The 22872-nt window shown below is 38.7% G+C and overlaps 1 protein-coding gene and 1 long non-coding RNA gene across 2 annotated transcripts in view; one reads left to right on the forward strand and one right to left on the reverse strand.

The window, feature by feature from the left end:
• The window catches only part of LOC135365453 (uncharacterized), an 82149-nt gene that overhangs the window by 49773 nt on the left and 9504 nt on the right, over window positions 1-22872 (forward strand). The gene's annotated exons all lie outside the window — the stretch shown is intronic.
• CDH6 (cadherin 6) overlaps window positions 1-22872 on the reverse strand; it is a 127154-nt gene that overhangs the window by 49771 nt on the left and 54511 nt on the right. Inside the window, exon 2 of the mRNA XM_054504687.2 lies at window positions 4970-5326. Within this exon, the coding sequence (XP_054360662.2) occupies window positions 4970-5326 (357 nt within the window). The remainder of the gene's footprint in view (window positions 1-4969; window positions 5327-22872) is intronic.

A 22872-nucleotide genomic window follows, 5' to 3' on the forward strand; every position in this document is an offset into this window, starting at 1 on the left:
ATGAAAAAACAGATCTCCTGGTATGCTACTAAAAATAGAAGTATCTCAAAGACTTCTAATGGAGACTCATCTTATGTATACATTGTGTGGAAGGAGAGCATAGAGAACATTGTAAAGGATAAAATGCAGGAGACAAAGGAATTCAACATTGCTATGGGCTGTTTAATGATCAAGTGCAAATCTTCTGCCTGGAACTGTGCAAAAGTTCTGAGGTTTTAAGTATATTCATCTTTGTATTAATGAGTGCCCACAGCTTCAAAATCTGTATCTACTTATGTTCTTCTTTTCTTATTGAACTTAATCTTAGACTATATATGAATCATCCTCAAGGAATTGCTACATTATGTAAAGCTGGTAGGGGGTTTTCTGCAAATGGGAGATGACGATGCTTCCCCCTTACTTTTCTATTATGTTTACATAAGCCAAAGATAACCTGGGTGGATTTCGTATAAAATCACATACTCTTCCTGTCCCCCATTGACAAGAACACATGTATCTTTCTGTTTTCTGTGTCAACATTAGTGACGCTTTCACTCTGCTGACTGTCCAATCTTGAAATCCCTGACTCTTTGAACTTCTGTCTTTCACTCCTTAGGCTTCTGCATCTAATTAACTGGGAAGTCCTGCTAGTTCTCCCTCTGCACTGTGAGCTCACACCTGCTGCTTCTTTAAGAATGCTTCCAACATTATCACCTCCCCTAGGAAGCTCTGCTGAGCCCCAAGCCCAGCTGGCCCCTCTCCTTCATGTTTCCAACTTCCTGGACACGCATTTTATCACGGAACTTGCCATGTTCTGTTATAATTACTGCCAGTTATATGCTGCCAAGGCTGTGGTTCTCAAATTCCACCACATCTTAGAATCATCAACAATCAAAAACCAACTGAGGCAGAATCTCTGGGGAGGTGAGACCAGGGCCAAGGCATTTTTAAAAGCCAGGCTCTTCAGATGTTAATATGCATACAATTCACTGGGGGATCTTGTTGAAATGCAGAGTATAATTCAACAGACCTCAGGTGGGGCCCAAGAGTCTGCATTTCTAACAAGCTCCCAGGTGACACAGATGCTGCTTATGCTAAATCAGCTAAAAGTTGCCCCAGATGGTCAGGTATTTTAGAATAACAATCAGATTCCTTATCTGTATCTGTGTGTATATCTGTTTGTTAAGCCCACAAACTCTTACCCAATACAGGACAACACCTTCCTTCTGTTAACCTGCACCTGTCGCCGCCATTTTTAGGTGAGTAGAGGTGTTGAGAATTTTCTCATAAATCAGAATCTGGATTGTCAATATTTCAATAGAATCGGCCTTCCCCACTCGTATTCACAGTAAGCGTATGCCTCCACCCTTCCCTCGGCCTGCCGTGTCAAGTTTCTGCGCTCATCTTACTGCCACAGGACACAGTGAAATGCTGGGGAGCGTTCAGAAGGCTAGAGGAGAGAGGTCTCGTCGCCTTGGCTTGTGTTCCAAGTTTTAAGTGTGATCTTGTCTCTTCACTTCATTGTTAGCCCAGCCTCAGGAGTCTGTCTTCCGCTACTTCTCAGGTGCACTTGTGACCCTCCCTCTTTTCTCCTTCGACTCCTGACAGCCCTTCACTCCCACCCGTTCTCACGTTTTCCTCACTCCACCGCCATCACTGTCATCTCTAGAGACTTACCACAAATCATGGAAACCAATGAACACAAATACAAATAGAAACAGATGCTTATATTGTAAAAACTTCTTTCTTCCACTTTAAGTGCTACTTGCTCAGACACATTACTTTTCTTCTGTTAATGCTTCTGTCCCTTACAAGTACAGATCAATCTTTTTCGTTTCAGGCCCCAAGGACAGACTCTAAGTAATTGTTATTTAATTAGGCTAATAGCATGATTTAAGGTTCTGTTGGCCTTTGCACACCTTTAAGTGCTGACCTAGCTGCAGTCCAGTGCTTTCCAGAGTACCTACTGAAGCATCCTGGGGAACCCACCCTGGTGCCAGGAAGCATTTTTAAATTTCAAGGGAAATAAACAGCAACACTTGGGCTCTGTTAGACTCCTTGTGAATTACTAGCTCAGGGTAGTTCACAGTTTCAACAGTAGGTGGTGCTACCCTCCTTTCGATGATGTCACATGTCTGTTAAGCTGGATTCCCCACAGTACTTGTGATAAGTGAGTACAGTGCAAAATCAACGTGGAAAGGAAATGAGGGGCAGTGTCTAATCTTAGAAATTGCGCAGAGCCCAGTAGATGCCCACATTCTGTAAGTAAGAAACTGGTTATTTAAGAATAAAATTAAAATATTATTTTTTCTATTAATTGCTGTGTATTTTTTTCAAAGAACTACTTATTGGTTAGAACATAAATAGCTATTAAGGTGTTTGGATCTGTTTCTTGGGTCCTAAGCACACTGTGAAAACAATTCTTGAGATAATAAGAGCACTGCGAACCAAGAATGTTTTGGAACCTCTGCTATAGTCTAATCTTATTTTTTCTCTTTTTTTTTTCCAAAAGTTTCTTAACCTCAGGGATCCAGATCCCCACATCAGGTGTATGTTTTGTTCCAGATCTATGTAAAAGTGGACCAACCTTTTGCCACGTAAGGAACAAACTTTTTTTTTTTCTTAAAATTTTTTTTGGTCTATTTTTAACTGTGGTAAAAACATATTATACTCAAATCCTTTCACATGTTGATAAAACATAACGCCAAAGATATATTTGGGGAAATGCCCTATTAATTGAGGAAGAACATCTCTTAAACACATCTGTCGTAGCAATGCGGGGTCCATGACAACTTCAGTGATTACCCTTGCCTTTTTTTTTTTTTCCAACCGATAATCTCTTATGTGTCACACCTTCAAGGAGGTGGGGGTGAGGTAGGGAAATATGTCTAGCTGCCAATAAAATATCCACCTCCAACTGGTTAAACTGAAGCTCTGATTGGGAAGGGATTTTGTCACCATCCTTTATTTTCCACCCACTGAGAGATCCTGTAATTACTTCATTTTACTTTTGCAATGATACAGAAATCAATACTCCGCTTCAATGCATTACAGATAGATTATTATTAATAGAGCATATACAATGGATTTTCTCACCAATAATAAGAACATCTTTATGCACCTACTATGTGCCAGTCCCTGGTTCTTGTCTCACTTTAACTCCATGAGGTAGGCATTGCCGCCTGAATTTTCTAGATGAAGAAACTAAAGCCTGGGATGGTTAACAACCTGCCTTGGGCCACACAAATGGCAGGGCAGCGATGCGGCCTCAGATCTGCTTGAGTCCACAGCTCGAAACTTTACCCCATGGCAATATTACCTCTCACAATTACCATGGTAAAACTGATTCCTATGCGGTTTTATCCATTTCTGCTGCTAGCATCCTGATATATCCTAGCCTTTCTTTAAGAACAGGTGGTAGTTTTGATATAAAATGGCACCACAACTTTTGAAGAAAAAGCAGAAAGGAAAAAAAAAGGGAATCAATTATTTATAATTATTGATTTATTATAAATCATAAATCATAAATTATAATTTATTATTATAAATAATTAATTACAATTATTTATAATAATCATTATTATATTTTATTATTATTATTTACAACCATTACTCTATTAATGTAGTGCTTGCTCATCAAATTTCACAAGGAAATGGAGTGAAGTACAAGTAAGTGGACTTTCTTCAGCAGTCACACAGCGTGTGATTTTCACGTCAAATACAAGGCTAACCCCTTGGGGATCTGTGTTGATGTTCACCCCTTCACTGAATACTTCCTCTCCTACTTTATTCCACATTAATAATTCATTCATTGGAACAATGCCTGGTTACCTCAGCCCAAGCCATGAATGGCTTTTCTTCATTTATAGTGGTAAATACTTAAAGAGAATATTTGCACCTTTTTATTTAGGGATATTTGATAACAGCTTGAAATGTGAACATGCAGCCCTTGGAATCTGCAAAATTTATGCTATTCGCATGCTATCCTGATATAGTCATTTCAAAATCATAGCTGTAATCATAAACAGACATTTTATCTTTTCTGTTATGTTCATTCCCTATATAAAGGGTATGTGACAATTGCTCTTCTTATCAATACCATATTATGAAACACAGAACCTACAAAGTACAAATCTGTGTCTCTGTTTTTTCCCCCATTGTTGCAGTATGCAGATATTCTGCAACAAGAATGTAGCTGATGATAAAATTTCAGTGAAACTCACGATGACAGTATAACTGAGCTGTTTCCCTGACTCAGCCAGTAATCTCTAAGGGCTATCATAAGTGGTGCCTCCTCATTCAACTTTCTAGAGTCAATAAAATGGTCAGATGATACTTGGAAATAGCACCTCTACATCACCATTTTTCTCTCTTGTGAACCTTGCCACAGTTAAATCACAAGCTTTTGAAATGCCTGGCTCTTGCCAATTATTTGAGACAAGACAAACCCGACAGCAGCCGCAACCAAATCTGAGGCAGTGGTGGGTTTTGAGGACCAAGGGCTCCATTTGGTCACGGAAAGGATGACACGGTCGGGGAGCCGTGTTAAGAAGTAGTTAATTTGAACACGGCCAAAGGACTGACGCTCAGAATGTTTGCTTTCAGAATGAGAAAAAGGAACCTTCCTTCCCTTACAGCTTAATCGCTCTATTCCTATTTTTAATACATCCTGGTTTATAGAATAGCTGGACCACATTTTTCAAGCTAAAGTAAAAATTAAAGGATTTATGATAATCCTATGTGGATGGTTGTGGGCGTTTCTTTTTCAACGGAAGCATTTCTTTCTTTGTTGCATTGCTGACATTTCTCAGCTTCTTGCTACAGTCTTCTTCCTGAAACTACTCAAGTGAAAAAAAAAAAAAAGTCTTACCAGATAAGCAACAATTCTTACTGTATTGGGGGAATAGTTCACATCCTCCCCGTCTATTTATTAGAAGTAATTTCTTCAGGCTTTACAACCAGAACGTCAAAGTGCCCAATGGAATCCTACCTTGCCCACGTACTGATAATCAGATCCCGTATATTCCTCCAGGAGAAAGAACTGATTCCACATCCAGCTCCTTTTCGAACGGTTCAGCTCATTTTTGCTGTTTCCAGAGAGCTCCAGGACCCTTTTCTTTGCCGGAAAACCACTAGTCCTCTTGGATAACGGGGTTGAGAAAGTTGGGTAGGGCTGACCAACCCAAAAGAGTAACAAGAAGTACCGGTAAGTTCTCATTCTGATAACACAGTCCAGTCTCTGGGTAGTGGGTACCCTGCTCCTTGAAGTGGCTTTTTTCACTGCACTGTTTCCAGCATCATTTCTCCTTTCTTCCTTAATGTTCTTTGCTTGGCTCTCAGAGGATATCTGGAAAGAATAATAACATATCAAACATTTTTAGAGATGTTTAAAATTCAGTGTTAGAGCAAATAAGCTCTGGAGAAAGAGGACAGAAATTTGGATAGCAAAACAACAAAAATAAGTTGGCTATCAATTTTGAAATGAGGAAAACGTTCTTTCAGATATGCTAAATGGAAGGCATGTGCCGAGTCGGAAGCTGCTGTTTTCCTTTCTCCTTTTCTATCACTTAACAATCCTATTTTAAGTCATTGCGTTGCTGTAGGTCAACATGCCAGAGTGGATTATTTCACTACTCTTTTTTCCTCTCGAGTATGTGGGCTGAGATCTGGTTAGAAGGAACAAGTCTGTGTTTCGGATTACATTTGCATATTTATCCTCATGAACAAGTCAGAGGCAAAGATATATCACACACAATTTCAGTTCGATTGAAAGTGGATAATGTTGATGTTTCACTAGAATGTACTGAGTACCTGTGATGCATCAGCCTAAGACAAGGCAGAGCCTGTTCAGACTCTTGGCTTCACAGATGTGTTGGGATAGACAGGTCTGGGTCAAGCACGGTTGGAAAAGACCACACTTTGTCTTCTCTTCCGAATGCGTGCTAGCATATTGAAGTTTCTGAAGTGAAATTTTGTAACAGTGACGCAAGCCTACATTTAATAAAGGGTTTCTCAAACTTGACTGGGAAACTTTTTTCCCCCTCATCCGACCCAATAACACTATAGGATGGGTGAATGAGCAACCTACAGAATTTATATGTAACAGAATATAGGAATTAAATGAGCAATTTTATTTAAATTTCTGTAGGAAATCCTGGGCTTTCATCTCTAAATTTTACTTGTATCATAAGCAAGCAAGCATATGTATAAAAATTGGTCAAACAATTTCTATATAATTTTCACAGGTGCATCAAATATATCTCAATATCAGAGTGAATGCAGTTGACTATAGGATCTCCAGAAAAGTCAGCTCTTATACTTGTGTATAATAATTTTCCAGGACAAGTATTAATTTTCTTTTTTTTTTTTAAAGATTTTATTTATTTATTTGTCAGAGAGACAGAGCACAAGCAGGGGGAGCGGCGGGCAGAGGGAGAAGCAGACTCCCCGCTAAGCAAGGAGCCCAATGCAGGACTTGATCCCAGGACCCTGGGATCATGACCTGAGCTGAAGGCAGACGCTTAACTGACTGAGCCACCCAGGCATCCCAAATATTAATTTTCAAGAACATAACCTCGCATTAAAAAATTCCTTGGGCCAGATTGTCTAGCAAAGATGTTACAATGTGGTTTACTATTTCACATAATTAGAGTCATACATACCTATATCTCCATCCTAAACTTCTCCACATTTCTTGAAAAAAAAATCCAACAAATCACTCCTTCACTGTACCATTCGAAATGGGAAAAATATTTTCTTAAATAATACTAACAAAAATGAAGTGCTTTGTGATGTAGAACATAATAGTAATTAACTTTGGTATGTTCACTAAATACATGCAGACAAAAGAAACGTGTTTTAGGTAATCTGATCAGAATTTTTTTTTCTTTATGTCAGAAAAATGTGTTCACTTGTCTCCTATTATTCTAGCAGGGAAATGTATATATGACCAGTGTTTTGATTTTTTTTTTTTACCCCAGCAATGAGTAATTAGCCACCGAACACATGATTTAGTGAAAGCTTTCTATTGGAATATCAGTGAAATGTTTCATAGTGTTCAGCATTTTTAAATCTTTATTCCATTACTATGCATCTTCTTGACAGCAGGCTGGGGAAGTTGAAAATTCCACAGGTGAGTAAATTAGTACTGTGACAGTTAGTCATGCTGGAAAAACGCCAGGCAACCGTAACTTGTCATTAGGAGGCCTTGGTACAGGTGTGGAATAACTGATGATCAATTAGGCCATGACGAGTCTTCTCTTCTCGTGGATAGTATATAAAGGGGATTGAGGGAGCATATGGAGAAAAGCCCTCTAAAGACATCTATTCATTTTTCGTAGCAGAGATTACATCGAGGTTGAGTCAGTGGAAATTACATTTTTCTTAATTTCTCATATTCTGCCATTATTTGCATAGACAAATCCTGCAGTGAAGAATTACATGTCTGTTGCCGCACTCAGTGTGTGCCCCATGGTGCCGGCAGGAAAGAGGGATTCAGAGAATGGATGTGTCACCTGTTTAAAAGGCAGACTCCTAAAGTCCATTTTTAAAGAAAAATCGATCCCTGTGGATGTTGTGTGGAAACTCTACAAGCTGTTGCCACTTGAATATTAAATATTAGTTCTTTTTAATATCACAGATACCAAAATGTCAAGTATTTCCTTTCTTTCTTTCTTTCTTTCTTTTTTTTTTGCTTAGTTGATAATGAGCTTTTAAAGTGATGCAAATTTAAGCAGTGTTTCCAAGTATGCTAGAACATCTAGATTTGCTATAACCCAGCTCATTTTCTATCAACTTGGCAGGGTGTGTCCTTGTTAAAAAGTCAATATGCAAAATTACTATGATCCACTCATATTTAGTGTTAGCTTTTTAGAGGGATAGACTTCTGTGTGAAATTCATAGTTTAAAAACTCCAATGAACTCTGAACTGTTGAATATCTAACTTAGCAATTCTCATTTAATACTTCATAATAGGCAGGATTGCATAGTGGTGAAGATTATCAGTGCTGGAGCCAGACTGCCTGCGTTTAAATCCAGGCTCTGTCTCTTAGTTGCTGTGAATTTGGGAAAATGCTTAATCTCACCGTGCCTTAGTTTCTTTCTCTGTAAATGGGGATAATGACAGCAAGTACCTCATCGGGTGTTGTAAGGATTAAGCCATTACATGCAAAGCACTTACAATAGTGCCTGGCACCTTAGTAAGGTATTAATAAGTATCAGCTGCTATTATTATTATAACTGTTGTTATTACTACTGTTATTGTTACTACGATGTATTGCATATGAAGAATCCTTCTATATATAGCACACTGCAAAAGTCTGCAAAGGATAGCGTAGTTTTCCCTCTTACGCTTGAATACTTTTTTAAATCTTTCTAGAAGCATTTCTGAGTGAGTCAAATTCTTTTAAAATTAAAAAACAGAAGCACTTTAAAAATCAGAATTATGCCATTTGCTAGTCGTTTTCCTCTGTGTAGACTTCAGTTCAGGATTTCACAGTAATAGTGTAAAAAGAGAGAAGGCAGAAGCTTTATGCCCACTGACTGCAGGAAGAATGTGGGCAAAAAGGAAAGTTCACTGGAGGATGGACTCATTCATAGAATCTGTGTTTTTTTCCCTTTCCCTTTTGTTAGGTTAAGGTTTTAAAAATCATCTTTACTTTATTCACATAAAAAAAATCAGAAGTACCTTCAACGTAGTAATTTTGACCTTGTAAAAATGGTACTGGACAAACATGTCTTCTTGTAATTAACATGCTGTTATTATTCTATTGTTATATGGGATAAGAATTTGATGAAGTTTAAATGAGTGATGTATATATATCTTAGATTTTACTTAATCTAAAAAGTATGAAATGAAAAAAAATATTCCAAGCATAACCTTAGATGCAAAAAAATAGGATTCTTAGGATGCGGAATGGCCACCGGTCAAGGAGGGAAAGGGCCCACTGTAGCACCACGTTGACGAGTATGGGAAAGCCGCTGACTTCCGAGCAGCCAACATGCAGGGGGACCACATGGCAGGTAGTAATCAGCTGTGCGGGCTCATGTTGTAGATGTCAAGAAGTAAACCAAAAGGACAAAGCAGTACGTCATGCATAGCCACCGCATTAAAATAGCAGGCGTGGTATTCAATCAGGAAAGAACCAGAAGATTAGAGAGTGGGAGGGGAAAGAATGCAAAACAACCTGATACTGCACTTTTCCGTGCCCATCCCCTCATGGCACTAAGAGCAAATCGGTTAGAGATATCAGAAACTATAAAAATAAAACTTGAGCTGCCTAATTGCAGCTCTTTTCTTATAGGCAATCATTTGTATGCTCTGAAATTTGATATGCAGAAGTGGTTGATCCAGAAAAATAGTTTGAATCTTTACAGAAGCCCCTTTTTAGTGATGTGTAGAAGGTAATTAAGATGTTTATGGATAGTGGGGGGGCAAGGCCCACATAGCATTGATAATTGCATTACTTTGTAACTTTATTTCCCTGGCAGCCAATATGCATATATACTCCCATCCTCACAGGAGTACATAGTCAAGTCCAGCTCTTATTTAATGCATGCCATTTAGGAGGAACCTAGGCCTCATTAATTCATGATCTACCAGTTTAGAATATGTGATAATTAATGCAGAAGCTGGGCTAGAATTTTCCTTTGATTAGCAAAACCTTTTCCCTTAGATTATTGGAAATTAACAGTGTAAAAATATTTCATAGGGATATGTAGAATGAGAAGACAAACTACAATGTCTTTGAGTTCCCTAGAGTACTTTGGAATCACCTTTCATTTGCAAATAATTAATATGCTAATTAGAAAACTTCTCTATTGATTGAATTGCTTCTCTAGTGACTTATGTTTGATAACAGTCTGAATGACTTAACTGTGTTATCTGGTTTTGAGATACTGATTTTATTATACTATTTACAGCAAACAAGTAAGTAAATATTAGGCACATTTAAAAGCAATATAATTACTTTAAAGTTTTATAATTCAGACTTAGCATACATTTGTTCTGGTATTCTTGATTAATTCTAATCAGTGCAATGATACTATAATGCTATCTAGGCTTACAAATTAAACCAAGCGCACTCATTTTTTGGTATGCAGAGCCTTAACTTGGGCATTGAAAGCACAGTAAGCATTCAGTAAAGCAACATTATTAATATACTTTAACCATTTATCATAGTAAGAGAATGTTTTAAAATCTGGTAGGAAATTGTTTCTTCAAATAAATGGTGCTGCATGTAAATGCTGTAGCATGGTATTTTGCATGATGCTGCTCACAAAAAACATTTCTGAAAATATCTACATATAAGTCATCCTAACCCATTAGCATACCCCATTAGCAATGCTTTAGAATATGTATTATATAAATCCCTTAATTAAGTTTTGGTACATTTTCTCATATTATATTATTAATGAAGTAGAAAACAGCTGGTTATTTACAACTATTTAACATTTCTCTTGATTCTATTGTATCCCAACTCTAAGCCTGAAATCACTCTCGTTCCACAGTCTTTGGGTGCGATGGGGATGAAGATGGTATTTACTCCATTAAAACCTAGCAAATTCAAGAAGCAGAACTGTGAAATCAGGATGAACTAAACAGAGCGAAGCCAAAGGCATACCACACCTTTCTACAAGTAAATATTTAAAAATATAGATGTTCTTTATTCTGAGAGAAGGGTTTTACAACCAATCAAGTTTGTTCAAGGTCAATTATCCGATCTCCCAAGAAACTTTGTTTTGAATAAGTTGCCACCTGCTGTGAATAAAAAGTCTATAGAACATGGCTGATCTTCTAGAAGTGGTGGCATAAGGACAGAACCAATTTAAAATTTTTGGTAGGGATTTCACATGAAGTCTTCATTTCTAAACCTCTATTTCATTTTTCTGTAAATGTCAAAGTCACTGTTGAGTAAAATTGGTTCTGTTTCATGTGTGTAATGAACTCCATTGAAATGTGTCAAGCAGCTTTGGCATCTCTCATCACGTAGCTTTTCTCTTGTGCCAATGAATCATTATGGCAACAGCCATCAAATGATGCCTGATTTTTTTGTAAATGTTTATATTTGTGGATAATATGCCAATCTGTTTGCAAACTGATGTATTTCCAGATGAAGCTATTTTAACAGTATTACCCTCATTCTAAAATTATATTCCACACATTGCATTAATGAAGATAAAATCAAATGTGTTACAGCACATAAAATGGTGTTTTATGTGTAGCTGAGGCTCAAGGAATATTTGTTGATTTGAAATATCCATTTGGGACCAAAAAAAGCACCAAACAAACCCAAAACTTGAATCAGAGGATAAAGACAAAGGTCTTTTTCCACATGGGGAAAAAATTCCAACCTATTTTATCATGAGCGAAAGTATCAGAGTATGGTCAAGAACAGACTCTGGCACGCCACGCATCTGGATTAGAAGCTCAACCCTAGTCAACACTGGCTGGGGATCAAGGCACGTCTCAATTTGTTTGTCTATAAAATGGAACGATATAACAGTACCTACTCCATAGGATGGCTGTGAGGATAAAATGAATGAATTCATGTGAAGTCTTAACACTAAGATGGCCACGATGACCTAAACTGTAAAAAAAAAAAAAAAAGTCTTAGCAAAGGACACACATTGGCCATCCTAGGGGCAGAGTTTGCGTCTTATGCATGTCTTGTTTTGCCTTTTACAATTAAACCGAAATCAGCTGCCCATCTTTAAAGATCAGGGCTTGCTCATTTCTGGATTAACTTGAAAGAGCAGATGTTCTGGCGACTTTTTTTTTTGTTTCTGGAGTGGAGGGAGCTCCCTACCAAAGCACTGTAGGTGCTTCCCCACCAATCCTTAATGATGCCATTCAAGTGCTTGCTTCATTCCTTTGTGCATGTTGCCTGGCTTCTGAGGGTGTCTGAGCTTGTGGATGCCGTCTTTTCCCAAAAGATTTACTCAGGGAAACAAAGGAGAAGAGAATGCACTTTACACCTCTAATTAGATATTCATAGCATGAATTTTAAACAATTTCTGTAGCAAACTATATGTCTAGGTTGCAGAAATGTATGAAAGACTTGGTTTCATATTACATCCTGCTTGTAAGTTAGGCTATTTGGCAGCTCCATTAATTCTTTTGGATGCATAGCCATTTAAGACAATGAAGCTTCAATAAGACTGCAAGATGTCAAAACCCATTTGCCCGTTAGTGTGAGCGATTTCAGTGAGTTTGCTCTTCTTTCAATAGCTCGATGAAAGGGCAGCCTGAGCGTATTGGCTGGGAGCTATGGGCCGGCAGGAGGCAAGGGTTCCTTGGTGGGTGTGAGGAGTTCAAAACAGATTTAGCTTTATTAAGTTGTAAAAGGAATCACGTGGTTGGGTTTATCAGTAAATTACTGTGAAACGGCACATCGCAGATGATTTTTAAAGGCTCATACTGGTGCAAAGTGTTATGAGGAGTGGAGATGTTGTAGTTATTTTTCCTGATATAATGTCCAAACCTTTTATCAATGACATGAAGTCTAACTCATAAATAAGAACACCGGTGAATTTGCCGTGTTCCATTCCTGACCTTCCTGTGTGCCAGGACTTGTGCCAAGGACGCCACAAACGTGTTGCAATCTAATTCTCATGCCCATTCGGTGAGGTGGGTAATCTTCTCATAATTTCGGCAGATGAGAAACCGAAGCTTGGAGAGGTGGAGTAACTCGTTCGCGGTCACACCACGAGTGTGCAATAAAGCCAGCAGATCGTTGCCTCGGCACACGCTCCGGGGTCCTTGCTCTGACCATACCCCGAGGAGTCACAGCTCATGATCAGTGCCCAGTGCAGCTGTGACCTTAGACTTGAATCTTCGCGACTTCCCCAAAATTCTAACAGCAATACAGGTTTCTAGAGGTAAAATAGTTGTGACAGAGTGTATAAGCTAAATAAGAACAGCAAGCAAAGGTTTGCTCGGTGCCAGGTAATGGAATAAAGGATCTCTAAACTTGTAAGTCTTAAACAACAGTCCTCTGAGATGGAGACCGTCATCCTTGTCCTCTGCTTCAGAGATGAGAAACACAGGTTTAGAGGGACTGGATCCTTTGCCCAAGGGTGCACAGCTAGTGGTTGGCAGAAGCTGGATAAAGCCCCGCTAATCTAGAGGCTCCTTCTTAACTATAACATTCACTATCTCATTTGTATTTTGCTCATGGAAACAGCATCTAGGTTTTATTTACTCTCATTTCAGACAAAATTTGAACAAATTTATCACCAGGTTTCTAAATCCCCAGCAAACTGAAGGGATGGTGTGAGGAGTGCTGGAGGCTGGAGTACCCATGCTAGTAGGAGGGGTGGCGGAAAGGGGCAGAGAGAGTGGCTACAGGCGGCCAGCAGAAGAACTAAAGACAGAAAGGATGGAGTCAGGGGCTGGCCTGGGGGAGTAGTGATGCTCTGTGTTCCTATGCCGAGAGCAGCACCTGGGCAGAGTGACAGTAGATGAGCATCTGTAATAGAAGTGCACGTATGGATGAGTGCACAGGCGACTGAGTGTAAGAATGACTAAGTGCCCGAAGTAATGATAGTAGGACTCATGACTGTCAGGGTGAACATATGAATTCTTGGCAGTGCTTGAGGGTATCACTGTTTGCAACACAGCAATGGATATTCAATCCAGCAATGGATATTCATAATGATGATCCGGAATCAGTAAAAAAAAGTCCAAATTCTCCTGAATGTTTGAGAAGCCGTGGCTCGGTAGAATAAATGTGAGCACCAAGACCGTGAAAAGTTGCTATGGTGGTCTTTAGGAGGGCTGGGTTTGGGGTCCCATTGTGTTTCTCTTCCCATTTTATCTCGGGCAAGCTTCTCTGTCCTCTGAGCTTACGCATGAAATAAAGGCCCATGTGCCAATACCAGGGATAGAACGGCACTGTGGCTGGAGGCCCACTCGGGCCAGTTCACCCATCTGGATGCCAGTGTCAGTACTCATTAGTCTTGAGGGGTTGTCAAGTGACTTGATACGATGTCTTCAATTTTCTCACCTTCAAATTGGGAATAGTAAACTTCGGGGTCTCAGTGGAGGCAACTGATAAATAGCACCCAGTTTCTCTTTCATATTCCAAAGAAATTAAGAAATAACACAAAGCGGTGTTAGATGGAGACTCAACTATCACATTTATGACTACAATAATAAAAGGCAGATTGGAAAGTTAGCTTAGTGTGAGAGCCCAGCAGACTTGCTCAGTAAACCCCTCTCCCCTCGCGCCCACATTCGTCAGACACCCCCTGGAGTCAGGGTTACGTTTTATTTCGTTTTTTCTTTCACAGAGGCTACAGAGCAGCTCTGTTCTAAGGTGTAGGGTCAGAGGGGATGACTATCTGCTCCCTGCTCCGGACAGCTAAGGTGCAGAACCCAGAAGTCTGAAGAAATGATCCCGGGGAATCTGTTTTAATCCTTGCTAATTAAAAAAGATCATTAGAGACATCCGTGATCTTGGGAGCCAGAAAGTCACTTATTAATTACCAACAATTCTTGTATTTATAGCTTTGCTTTTTGGAGTTGTTTACAGCATCACTAAAAGGAAAATGTATGAATAATTTACGGATGGGGAGTTTGAAGCTTCCCTTAAAAATATCTTTCACTTCAGGTCAATCAATGCATTGCAGGCAAAATGAATTCTTTTTCCATCTCACTTCACCTTTCCCACTACACACACACACACACACACACAGGGTGGGGAGGGGAGAGCGGGAGAGAAAGAGAGAGAGAGCGCGGGCAAGCAAAAAGGGATAATGATTTAGATGTTTTTAATGTGCTTTGGACATTTGCCTGTTAGCCCTGAAAACTACATGCTATTCTCACCTCAAAGGGTAGCACTGTTTACAGAGGTGTAACCCTTTACATCAAGTTATAATGGGAAAAAATAATCGAACCCTGACTTGATGTTTGGATAGCTTCATGCATTCAGTGTGTTTTATGTAACACTTTATTTGCAGAGGATTCATAACCTAAATGACATGCTTCTCATAATATCCTGGTGTAATAACTTAGAAGACATTTAATTGAATAAATACTGTATAACAACTTAAAGGGCACTGCAGCGTTTAAAGATTTATTCCCTGAGACTGACTGAAGTCGAAGGAAGCCTGTGTATGGTGGCATCTTCACTAATCCAGGCTAATGCTAACTGACCATCAAATTAAACTCACACAGACAGGAAGACAATGTGCTTGAATGGGTTGCTGGATGTTTTATCAATTTTGATTGCCTTCATTTAAAAACTTTAATTAGAACCTCTGCTTACTTGAGTCAAATTGCGCATAAAATATCATGCAAAACATTTTAAAAGGGAATTTTAATTATACCACTAAAGAAATGCCCTTGTTCAATGTTTACTAAACACTTGCCAGAACAAGTTAATTAATACATGTTTAAATAAGTGAAAGAAGAAGGGAAACAAAAAAAAAATCACATTCATCTTTTGTCAAGTTTTACTGCAGTTGTCAAAGAAGTTCAATTTCTAATTTAGGGACTGCGCTGTTACAGTGTGCATGTGTAACTATAAACAATGGGGCACAGGAACACAATGAAGGCCAGTGGAAAACTAATTCCCCCCAGAAGTTATTGTTCAAAATAATCGTGCATTGTTACTTGATGTCCTGCAGTCATCAAATCAAGCACTTTTCATTTTCGTGCATCTATTTATTTATTCTGTGGTAGACGATCAGAATATTCAGATGGTACTTATGGCCTTTTAATTGTTCTAAGCTACAGAAAAATGCTTTTTAATAGGAAAAGCGTAATGTGGAGACAAAGAAGAAATTTCATGATACTGAGTTTTTAGTTCCAATTTTAATATACCACCAACTTTTTGACTTCATTTATTTTTTTAGAAGCCCAATTTTTCCTGTCTATTAATGTAAACCATGACTGCTGTGTTGGTTAAGATTGATATTGGAAAGCATTTGATAATTTACTAGAAAAACAAAATGAAATCAGTCTTTCTGGGACATGCCCTATCCCAGGAGCTTTATGAAAAATCAGAAGGAGAAGTACCCGAAATAATTTTGAAATCTTTTGGAGAAAGAAAATGCACATATCCCATTAACGATCACTACCATAATTAAGAAAATTACTCTCTTAAATAGCATAACCCACCCTATTATCGTGTGTTACCATATTGCTGAAACCGATCACCAAATTTCTCCAACCCTGTAAGAAGCCACAACCTGTGCTGATGTGGGAAGTGACAGTGACTGAGGATCAGGTCTCCCTTGGGTCTCTCACTTGAAGTCCCAGGCCCGTTGAGACAGTTGTAATAAGCCTCGACTGGCTTGTTATAAAAATTAAATATGATACAGTACGTAGAATACTCACCGTGTTGCCATGTAAACAGCGTTGAATATGAGCTAGTATCCTTTTTGGTAAGCGCCTTCATTGCTTACAGAGAGCTGATCTTAGGCAGTGCAGGAATAGCACTATAATGATCTGCAGTCTTTGGGCCATTTAATATCAGTAAAAAGCATGAAGTCAAAATACCATAAAAGGTAGCCTACATAAAAAGCAAAACAAAACCCTTTTTCTTGTATATATTATTTTTCTTTTAAAGAAGAAAACTTTATATCTAGAAACAGGCGTGTTTGATACTTAAGCCTGCCACTGACTTGCTCTGCAATTTCAGCTGGCAGGGGAAATAGAATTTTCTAGTGAATTTTTCCTAATAAAATAAAAACGTGAAGTGCCAGCATGTTTGCACACCTACCAATTATGAAATGAGTTTCCCTGGATATTAAAACTAAGCCGAAATATAATTTAGTCCTATAAACTACTGTCAAACTCAGCTATAGTTCCATTTGAAGGATTGAGAATTATTTGATTAGCAACTGATTAATGGACTTTAACGGGACTGATTATTTTTTTCCAAAGCACAGTAGAAATTTTTTGTAAAATGGACATTTTTTCCTTAGGAAGAAAAAAATATAGGTACATAATATATATGTATAGATACATATTTAAATGCTTTAAAGGCATCTTTGAGAGTCAAGTGCTTCTGACATCCCCTCCTTAGAAGATGTTGCAACTCTGTCATGGATGTGTAATTTATTTCAGATGACTGTAAATAAAAATCAGGTATCCATGGTTATAAATACTCTGTTTCACATTTTCTTTAGCAACAGCAAGAAATTTCAATTAATTGAATCTCAGCCAACTACAAATAATGCCAGAGGTGCAATATTTGGTGCACCAGGTCATGGGCAACCATTAATTAAGATGCAAAGGATCAGCATTAAAGGCCCCCAATATAGGATTTTTTTCCCGGAATTTTTGATGGATATGGACTGAAATATCTATAAAACACAGTTTCAGCTATATGGGAAAAGAGGGAATTGGGTACAATCTCTACTTTGCTTGCTCTGGAATTTTTGATAAAGTTCTGAAGTGTCATTTTTGAAAATGAAGATGAAAATAATCTTACTTAAGGATTTTTCTCTATAGAAAAGAAAAGCCCTTTGCATTCCATGTTATCTTTATTTTAAAGGAACACCAATCAATGATTTCCCATTGGAGAGATGGAGGGGAAGATGAAGATCATTTCAAAATGGTTAAAGCCACCAAATGTGCAATCTGTAAACTATGACATGTCTTATTTAGAATTTTTTCCCAAAATCACCTGCCAAGAGCCAATTGAAATGATTTATTTTCAAGAGACAATCTCTAATCTTTTATAATATGTAGATTGGGGGGGCAGTATAATTGTGTGTGTGTGTGTGTGTGTGTGTGTGTGTGTGTTGCTTTCCAGAATGTAGATGTTTCTTCATGTTGCTTTATGGTGGTTGAGTTCAAACAAGAAGAATTCTCAGAAAAAGATCAGTACAACTTGTTAGCCTCCAATTTATCATCCACCTATCCAAGACTTAATGGTTGTGTTAACCTGGAGTCTCAAGAATAATTATAGTCTAAAACAAGTCCTTAAAGTAAGGAGATGAAAAGAACTGTATAAAGTAAAGGCTGTCATGAAATAGAAATTGCACAAGCAAGGGAACTTTCATCGTGTTGAGTAAGTACTTTACTATGGGATTCTTTTTTAAATTAAGGTGCCTGGTAAGTTGGATGAAAATAAAATATGTATGATTAGCAGGGAATACCTTGGCCCAAAGAAGTTGGATAGGAGTGGAAAAAGGACAGAGAAGTGTTTTTTCCCCCCAAGTTATTACCAGCTTAGTTCACAGAAAAGTTATTTCAAATACTTTCTTTGAAAGACTGCTTTGAGGTCTGCTTTTAATTTGAACAGTTAAATATCATATTCATGCCAATGAATCTTTTTCCTCGTTTTAATATCATTAGGAAGAAAGCCTCCCAGGCCAGAGTGAATAGTGTAATTGCTTAAAAGAAAAAATATATAGCATGCATATTTAATTCAAACCTTTAAAACAATTTCCTCATGTTGGCTAGGCACCTTTGTTTATGTAAGACAGCCTTTTAGTTTTTAAAAAAACTAACCTACGTCGAACCATATGGAAAAATCCCTAAAATAAGATTTTAGCAAAATAAATAATCTTTCACGACTCTTTCTCTGGTTGTATCTGTCTTCCCTGGTTATATCTGTTTAGGTTGCTGGTCAGTTTTATAGGATCTTTGATTTTTCTAATACAATTAGAATAAGCCACACTCTATAAACTTGAAAAACTCCTAAGAACAAAATAGGAGGCATCACAAAACTTAGGTCATAAATTCTATAAGCAAATGCTTTGAAAATTTCCATGTCTTGAAATGCTCCCACCAACTGAAGAATATTTGTTTTTGTGAAAACTTTCTAAAAAATAGAATGAACCGCCACTTTTCATAGCTCAACAGATTGCTGTCTGCACGCACGATGTTTCCCACTGCTTATAACTAAAGAGAAATGACTTTGGCACTTTATCTGTTTGATGAAAGACTGTTATTGCAATTGCCCTGTGAGACACCAAGCCACCTGCCACAGCATCCCTGGCTGTCTGAGGCAGCCCTCTTCAGTTGGTGTGGGAATAGCAAACCAATATGCCACCAGATAGAAGTAGCCAGAGCATTCCAGCTAAGAGAATGGGCTTTGCAATCAGCCAGGTATAGGTTGAAATTTTTATTTACTCATATGACTTTGGACCTGTTAGATAACCTTTTAAAGTTTTAGCCTTTTCTTTCTTTCTTTTTTTTTTTTTTTAAGATTTTATTCATTAGACAGAGAGAGCACAAGCAGGGGGAGCGGCAGGCAGAGGGAGAGGGAGAAGCAGGCTCCCCACTGAGCAGGGATCCCGACGTGGGGCTCAATCCCAGGACCCTGGGATCATGACCTGAGCCGAAGGCAGACGCTTAACCGACTGAGCCACCCAGGTGCCCCTAGCCTTTTCACTTTTTAAACTGAGGATGATCATGTTCAGGTCCTAGGGTATTAATGTGGAGATGGAATAACTGGGTGTACAAAGGGAGTAGATACATGGTAGCTATTATGAAATTATATTTTGGTGAAGGTCTGAGGGACTGATAGCTTTTGAGATGCTTTTCTTTTCCATCATAACCTTTCAGATATGGTAGCAACTTGCCCCTCAAACTTTTCTGCAGAAATGTACTGAATAAAGATCCCTTGGAGGTATGAAGGCAGGACCCAATGTGTGAAATTTATTTAAGTCTTCAATTTTATTTCAAACACTCAAGCGTAATTTGCCTTCTACTTAATAATAGATCTAAATCGTTTTGTTACTGAAATCATTTTTTTGCCCGTCAAATCTTATAAACCTGACACTCAGGTGTTACCTTCACACGGTGGCTTTGCCCGACCTCTGGGACCTTGTGGGGCACGAGAATGGCCAGCCTGGGGCACACAGGACATACATCAGACAACTTGGACATCCATAAACTCTGCTTTCTAGTGCTCTTGTACTGATGGTAGGCAGAGCTCCCTCTCTCTGATCACTCCATTTCATTCTAAAGTAAAATATAGGCAGGGTAGGTTCTTTCTTATGGAATCTTTGCCATTTTATTTTAAAATTTTGGCTGATTTGGCTGAGAAAGAAGGTGCAATGGGGGTGGGGGAAGGGGATGGAGGGAACAACTTTTCATTCATTAGTGAAAAAAATTAAGTCAAAGATATTAAATGGCAAAATATATGCCACTCTGCGTTGGCCCCTACCCATCCCTATTTTGGTGTCCTTTAAGAAAATATTAAGATAGTCTTAGAGTCAGGAGGGTTGCTCTAGAAATTATGGCATATGCTGAATCTCATCCTCTAAGTCTCGGAAAAACTTGTGGGTAATTTTGCAGATTAAGTGGGAAGGAAGATAAAAACATGCTGTGGGTGCCTGGGTATGTAGACAACTGGGTCTTTGCTGAGGCTAAATAACAATTCTTACAAGTAAAAATCTAAGATGATAATAAATCATTGTTTCATAAATAAATAATTTCATGATACAAATAATAAAATCATTGTAGTAGTTCTCAACCTTCTGTCACTCTGATAGGTTAAACAGCTTTCCAACTTTTTTTTTTCTTTTTCAAGTTTTTATTTAAATTCCAGTTAGTTAACATATAGTGTAAAATTAGTTTCAGGTATAGAATTTAGTGATTCATCACTTACATATAACACCCAAAGCTCATCACAAGTGCTCTCCTTAATATCCATCATCCATTTGACCCATCACCCCTCCCACCTCCCCTCCAGTAATCCTCAGTTTGTTCTCTTTAGTTAAGAGTCAGTTTCCTGGTTTGCCTCTCTGTTTTCCCCGTTTTGTTTCTTAAATTCCACATATGAGTGAAATCATATGGTATTTGTCTTTCTCTGACTGGCTGATTTCGCTTGGCATAATACTTTCTAGCTACATCAATGTCATTGCAAATGGCAAGATTTCATTCTTTTTTATGGCCGAGTAATATTCCATTATATATATACACCACATTTTCTTTATCCACTCATCAGTTGATGGACATTTGGGCTCTTTCCATAAATTGGCTATTGTCAACAAAACTAAAAGGCAACCTATGGAATGGGAGAAGGTATTTGCAAATGATATATCAGATAAAGGATTAGTATCCAAAATATATAAAGAACTTATAAACAATATCCAAAAAACAAATAATTCAGTTAAAAAATTGTCAGAAGACATGAATGGACATTTCTCCAAAGAAGACCTACAGATGATCAACAGATACATGAAAAGATGCTCAACATCACTCATCATCAGGGAAATACAGATCAAAACTACAATGAGATACCACCTCATACCAGTGAGAATGGCTAATATTAACAACAGAGCAAACAATAGATATTGGCGAGGACGCAGAAAAAGGGGAATCCTGCGCCATTGGTGGGAATGCCAACTGGTGCAGCCACTGGGGAAGACAGTGTGGAGGTTCCTCAAAAAGTTAAAAATAGAACTTCCCTATTATCCAGCAATTGCACTACTGGGTATTTACCCAAAGGATACAAGAATACAGATTTGAAGGGGTACATGTACCCTGGTGTTTAAAACAACTATCCAACTTAAAAATAAAATTCCACAGTGTCCTCTGTTCACCATCAACCTTTTTAACCCTGTGCGCTGGGCAACACAGGTTGAAGAAATTACAGAGATAACGATGGTACCTATTAACATTTCATCCTGGGTAAAGGCCCATAAGGTAGATAGAGGGAAGAAGAGAGAGAGCGGGGAAAGAGAGAAAGAATAAGGGCAACCTCTGTGATGACTAAACTTACCTCCGCTGTTTGTTTACATTTTATGCAGTGAAAGTATTATTTACTTGTTTTGGGGGCCCATGACATATTTGGCCTTTCTTATTTCATAGATGGGCTCTTGTCTCAATTCAGTGATGAGACTGTCATACACATGTGATGATCAAACCAAACTTATCTTAATGTAAATCTTCCCTTCTCAGTTCGGGCTTGCTTCCCATTGGAAGTACGTGGTGGAGGAAGGGACATGGTTCTTCTGCTCCCAGTCTCCCAGCCCTGAGCCCCCAATTCATTAGCTTCAGTGTCAGGCACCTATCAATGTTGACATTGTTAGTGGGGAGGAAAGGTAAGGTAATGAGACAGTACTTTATGCTTTCTGGGCCATCAAGTTGTTGAAGCTGATGTTTCTGGGTGGCTCAGGTATATGATTAAAATGAACTTTCCTCTCTTGGGGGACTTTGATGGGCTCCTCAGAGGTCCCTTACTTCTGGCCCCTCTTCTATAGCTCCCTTGCTCCAGGCATATATGGTCTATTCAGGATGGCCTAAGAGGACCATTCACAGCCTCTGAACACTCTTACACTCTTCCTGGCTCCTCCAAGCATCTCTGTTGTATGAAGCCTGATGACTCCCCCACCCCCCACTAGTTGTTTCCCCTTTGGCCCTTATGTATCCCCAGGAAGCACTCACATCCATATCCTGACAAACTCCTTGGAATGCCCCAGCTCTGTCATCTAAATAGTGAGGCATCCCCTCTCTCAGACCTCAGCTGAGGCCTGCTTTCCCTTCCTCCAGCATGAGTCAGGAACTAGCCTCTCTTGTGTCTCCTAGCTGCGGGGGCACCTCTCCCAGCAATCTGGGTGGTCGGATGGATGTCTCTTTTAAGACTGGAGTTCACTCTCTTGATTAGGTTTAGGATTGGAAGGTGGCAGCCTCACTTACAAAGGAGGGTTCGGATTTGGCAACAACAGAGCCTGCTGGTAATCTCCTCTCCAAATCCTCACTCTGATCCCCTTTTATCTTCCCCGCCTGGTAGGCAGGCCTTCAGGCCATTTATGAGTTCAGCAGCTGATGGGAGTTGAACCCACATCCTTGTTGCCCATGTTATCTTGGTAACTGAGTTTGAACTGGGTTAGGAAGAGTCTTCTAGACACAAACCTGGCTTAATTCAGTTAGGAAAAATAAGCAAACTCTCCATGATAACTAAAATTAAAAAATATATAAATATG

Source organism: Mirounga angustirostris, unplaced genomic scaffold (assembly GCF_029215605.1).
Source record: "Mirounga angustirostris isolate CCGP_5_RB_7025 unplaced genomic scaffold, mMirAng1.0.hap1 SCAF_7, whole genome shotgun sequence".
Taxonomy (NCBI): Eukaryota; Metazoa; Chordata; class Mammalia; order Carnivora; family Phocidae; genus Mirounga; species Mirounga angustirostris.